Source organism: Rhagoletis pomonella, unplaced genomic scaffold (genome assembly GCF_013731165.1).
Source record: "Rhagoletis pomonella isolate Grant_MI unplaced genomic scaffold, Rhpom_1.0 Rhpom_scaffold_09349, whole genome shotgun sequence".
NCBI lineage: Eukaryota > Metazoa > Arthropoda > Insecta > Diptera > Tephritidae > Rhagoletis > Rhagoletis pomonella.
In genome coordinates this window covers 1-5624 of record NW_023467876.1, presented here as the reverse complement: position 1 = coordinate 5624, position 5624 = coordinate 1, and the positions used below count along the sequence as shown (strand labels likewise).

Below are 5624 nucleotides of genomic sequence, written 5' to 3'. Positions count from 1 at the left end.
ATTTATGATGAAAGCTGCTGTCGTGGTTATGTTTACAAACGCACTCCGATTTGCTGTTATGCAAACTTTTAATCACAGTTGTAACAGTTTTCAACAAAAGTTTATGTGTAACTAAAACTTACAGCAGCATTAAAAAATAACCATAGGCTGGAAAAGAGTAACGAAGTGGTGAATGCGACTAATAAGGAACATTGATTATACAAGTGGACATTTTGACCACAAAAAAAAAAGTTAGACAGCTGTGTGGCTGATTTATCTGAGTTGTTGTTGAGATAAACATAGTTAGTTGTTTTAACTAAACTATTTTCTCAGTGTAAAATTTTTGGTAGCGCTAGGTATGCGTCACTCAAATGGTTTTATATTAATCTGGTAAAAATATCGACGCGCTCGGTTCATGCGCAGCCTCTCAGGCTTGCCGGAATTTTTCTGTCTACGTATCCTCTTCTATAAAAAAAGGTATTATTTTGTATCTAAAATAAATCTACTCTAAAATAAAGTGACCGTTTATTTTATAAGTAATTTTTAAGCAACAAAAAAACCGACTTCAATTCTCATATACAAATGTAAGACTACCGTTGCACCATGCCTTTCCTTAAAAAAAATAATAATATAGAAAACGGTTAAAGTGGTCTAAAGATATGCGGTAACATACATGAAAAAATATATATGTTCCGAGGAATTGATAACCACCTCCTTTTCTTGAAGTCGGTTAAATTCTAAGCATACTGAATCTGCTCGCAAATGAATATACATTTAATAAAATTGCATAAAAATAAGGAGTTAAAATACATAGATATCTTTTTTCAACAAAGAATTTTTTCAACGTACGCTAAGCCTTGCGGTAGTAGACGCCATTAGTACCCTCGAAAACGTTAAAGTGATCGGTGACCAAGTGACATGATTTGCTCATTTCTCTACTAACTTTAGCCTCTTCGGTTGCCTCCTCGATACGCTCGAGCCCTTGCAGTAATTTCTTCTCCATTTCTTTCGAAAGACATGGACCTGAGCGACTGCAAGTTTGTGCGATTTTACGCATTTTGATTTCCTCAATTTTAACACTTCTTTCCGGCGCAATCAGGATAGGTCGTTGTGTGCATGTCAGCTTGCCTTTGCACGAGAGACAACTATTACTTTGGCCCGCAAAGGCAGTTGCCTTTAGGCATGCGGATTTTTTCTTCAAAGTTTTGCAAATATTTTGAATTTTTTCGATCTCAATATTTATGTACCTCTTCAATTCTGGTAGAACAACTTTATAAATCTTCGCATCAAGCATATCCTGCAGCTCTTGCATAGCTTCCGTAAAGAGGTGTTTTTCAATGACAATCAGTTTGCTTAGCTTTTCGATTTCTTTCACCAGCACCTCTATATAAGCCAAACGCTCGCACTTCTCCGCCAGGCGGCGGCTATAATCCAACACTTCGCCATGCAATGTCTTTAAACGTTTTCTCATATCAATAATTGGTCCTATTAGTGGTTCTTCAACGATTTGCTTGCTCTTTTTAATGAAATTGTAGTCTCTTAAAAGCAGACAATGCAATTCGCTCTGAGGTTCAGGTTTGTCGCAAAAGCTCTCGCAAGCTCCACAAAATGGCTCCCAATTCTTCTTTGCATATGTTTGATTATGTTTTTTCATTGCAAGTACGTATGTGCTCAATATGCTCTTCCAGCTGCTTTGCCAGATTATCATGGCGTTCCTCCAAATGCCGTAATTTTTTCAACTTCTCCGAAATCAATCCGACGTTTTCTACATTAAAGGGCAGTGGTGATATCCTGCTCTTGCGCAGAATGGATTGCAAGCAAGCGCCATCTCGTCTATCGATTTCCACCTTTTCGTATTGGCAGTCGAGTTTTTTTCAGCAGTATATCGAAGAGGCTATGCAGAATCGATAGATTAATACTGGAAATTTTCGGGGTTCCCAGTGCCATTTGCAGCATTTGTTCCAAAGTCACTTCAATATGCGTTGTGGTCATTTTGTCTGGGAAAGAGGCAACGCTTTGACATGCAAACATTTTCGAAGTCAGATGTAATGTTAAGCAAAATTAATGGTTGTGATTTGTGCCCTTTCTGGCGCTTCAACTTTAATATTTTGAGTGAAGATAAGTTTTTTGATAATTTGAAATGATTGTTGCCAGAAAAACTAATTTTGTATCGAATAAATATGCCTTGTGCTGAGTTTCGGCCGAAAAAAAAATTCACCCGAAAATTTGTATTCCGCCCATAAAGAAATTCATGAAAACCAAAAGTGAAAAGTCAACCGGTTCGGGGAAAATGAAAGTTATGATAAGTCTGAATACCACATCCATACTGCTCTGAAATATGAGAATTCGACCTCAAAATTTTGAAAACTTGTTTAAGTGCTTCCGCCGCCTGTGGCTTTACTCAGGATTACAGCTGACGGCGGTAAAGCGGTCCTTTTAGCTCGTTACAATTAGTCCAGCGCTTTTCGAATTTTCTTAGCACATCAAAATCAAGAAGATTCTTTTCAATGACCTCTTCAGTCCACCGAATTTTTTTACGGCGGATTTCTAGACTTAGGGTACTGAAGAAATTCCATTCGGACTCAGTGCCATCCTGAGCCGACTTCCACTTAACATAAAGTAACATAAAGGCGCTGATATTTTCAAATCAGGCAACCTCACCCAAATGTTAACATTTTGTAGAAATATTTTCGTGAAAATCTTAAAATATAATCTGTCTTATCCTGGGTTTCGCCCGAAAAAAAGTTCACCTGAGTATTTATCTTGCACCCATAGTAAGTACATTGAAACAAAAAGTTAAAAGTAAATATTAAACTCATGACAAGCCTGAATAAGCTTTATATTTCCCATGGGAAAGCATTATCGTTTTTTTTTTGTAAGAAGAGGGTTGCACCCTAATGCCCATTCATACGTTCATAGATACTAGGGTGATTGGCTCGGTTTTAAACGATTTTGAAACCTTGATTTTGTGAATACCAAGTAAACCAGAAGCCGAATTCCAACGTTTGCTGTCGCTAATTTTGATTGCCAAAAATCTGCAAGAGAATGGCAGGTGCGCCTAATAACTGGCATCATCTATGTTGTTGTTGTTGTTGTTGTTGTTGTAGCGGCTCCAACAACCCCGCCCAGGACGGTTGGTATCTCAGTCGTTGTCGTCAAGTTCCACTAACGGCAGCCCCAGGAAGCGTGCAGCTTCTGTGGGGTTGGTCAACAAGGACAAGGCCGTTAGCGTTGTCGGGTTTTCCGGGCATGCGAAGAGAGGCATCATCTATCGTCAGATTTGGCTGATTATTGTATACTTTTAGGCCCATTGATTTTCTTTTAGAGAATTTTGGCGACACAAATTTAGCGTAGCAATTGCTAGAATTTCACTGCAGCTTCAAATATTGATTTTATTGGAAATGGAATTAGATGGACCATTTTTACTAATTCTATAGCTTGGTGTAAATTTGTGGACACTTGGAAACTCATAGTTACAGAATTCAGCTCCAGCTCTCAAGCAAATTTACAGCAAAGGCAATGTACGTCTTCGGGCAGAAGAAATAAAGAAAAATATTACTCTTGTGAGCTGGAAACGAACCTTTATGTGTGAATTTTTAACTTTTTTTTTAATTTTACTTATAATATATTTCGGGAAAAATTTCGTGTGATTTCTAAATCACTGCTACACCTATTTTTATGTCACATTGCAATTTATAGTAATTATTTATTACTGTAAAGAAAATATGTAAAATAAAACAGTTTTAGCTGTGTTTTTCCTAATTTGAAACTGGCGAAGCGGTTTCCGGAAAACGGCGAATAATAGAACACCCTAGTTCATACCTTTCAGTACTCTCATTGCAGGAATTTAATTTATTTAGCCGATTATATTTGTCTTTTATTTTCTAATACAAAAATAACCGGTATTTTCCCCAATCTATTTTCTTCGGAATATAAAACATTAAATTATTTCGCATTCGGTTTAAATTTTTTAAAGCTTTCGCACTATTTTCAAGATCTTTCGGGACTTTTCGAGATCCTACCATATTTTTCCGCCTTTTTTTGATTCTCATAGGAATACTTTTTCGTAATTTTTTTGGGATACTTCGATATTTTTCAGTATCAGAAAACCTTCGGAACCGGTACGCAAAGGCAGATTAACAAATTTTGTTTTAGTTGATCAAGATTTTTGAAAAATATAGAATCAAAAATTTGTTTGTATTATAAGAAAAATGTTTAAGAAATATATGTACGCAACTTTTAAAAAATATTTACTTCCCAAAATTGATCTTCGCAGCGTTTAACCCTTGCGGTATGTTAACCCATCGGTGCCTTGTAGGACATCTAAACTCTCAAGACACGTAGCCTTACAATCAGCTATTGAAACAATATTAGCAGTTAACAATTCGGCTTCAGCATGCCGCAACCTAATCACTTTGGACACCATATTCGCATTCAAAATCACAGGAGACTGCTCTTTCGTGCATTTGCATACTCTCGGCAAGCGTGTGGGCTTGAAGGCATGTGCATCTGGCAAAATACCTGTCACATGTACACCTTTCTCAACGCAGACTCGACGATCGGCGCACGACAAACAACGTACACCGCTGGTGATAATGCCTGGTGTCTTTGGACAGTCCGCCTTATTTTGTATATTTCTTATATGCCTTTCTACGTAGTTCAAACTGAGCATAACGTATTGTTTCAGTGCCTGGATTTGTACTTTATCTAGTTTGGAGTCTAAGATGTCCTGCACTTCCGCCATTGTATGCAGAAACCTGTTATTATGTTTTTCGATTTCCGAACGTAGCTTATCAACCGCAAGCAGGCAGCCTTCAATCGTGGCCAATTTATCCAAATTGGCTGCGGCATTTACAATCAACGCATTCATATCATCATTGAGCGCGGCGATCTCCTGCTCAAATTCAAATAGATTCAAAACCATGGGCTCTGCTAAACGCCGCTGTAGCTTCATGAGAAAGTCAATGTCGCCAGTTAGCGCGCAAGTAATCTCTCTTTCCTTTTCACATGGAATGCATTGACTTTCCATCTGTGTTGTGAATTGTTCCCAGTCCTTGATGTTGAATTTTATTTGTGGCAGATGACTGAATTTTTTCGCGACTTTTATGTGTTCATTGAGCTTGGCCTCTATTTTGTCCACGGACTTCTCTAGCTTGGCAATAACTTTCAATTTCGGTGCAATTACGATCAGCTGCTTGTCGTCAAAGGTTATCGGTGTTGACTTCGATTTATTTAACAATTCTGCTAAGCAATCAGATTCTACGCCGCAAATCGAGACTGTATCATCTTGGCAGCCAAGCTTTTTGAGTATCACATCGATTAGGCTGTGCAGAACATGTACACTTGTAGTGGTCAACTCTGGCGCACCCAAGGCAATTTTAGTCAGCTCTTCTAATGTGAATTGTGCTTTAGGCGCCATTTCCAGGGGCTGCTAAATGGTGCTGCTCTTTAGTTTTCTAGAATCTGTTTTCTTTTTTGTATTATGTATGCGCTCATTTATGTTTCTACGTGAATAGGTGATGACTGAAAGGTTTGATATTTTTATTTTTGATGGCTTCATATACGACTATCATGATTATATTATTAAATCATGATTGTGGACCATGATTCAATTATTAAAGGTTTTGTAAGTAGCTTTTTTCTAA

At 37.6% G+C, this 5624-nt stretch overlaps 1 protein-coding gene and 1 pseudogene across 1 annotated transcript; both read right to left on the bottom strand.

The window, feature by feature from the left end:
* Window positions 1-829: 829 nt before the first annotated feature.
* LOC118756228 lies at window positions 830-1971 on the bottom strand (annotated as a pseudogene).
* Window positions 1972-4258: 2287 nt separating this feature from the next.
* LOC118756227 lies at window positions 4259-5398 on the bottom strand. Its single transcript, XM_036491002.1, has one exon. The coding sequence runs from the start codon at window positions 5396-5398 to the stop codon at window positions 4259-4261; it is 1140 nt and encodes a 379-aa protein (XP_036346895.1).
* Between the last annotated feature and the right edge of the window lie 226 nt (window positions 5399-5624).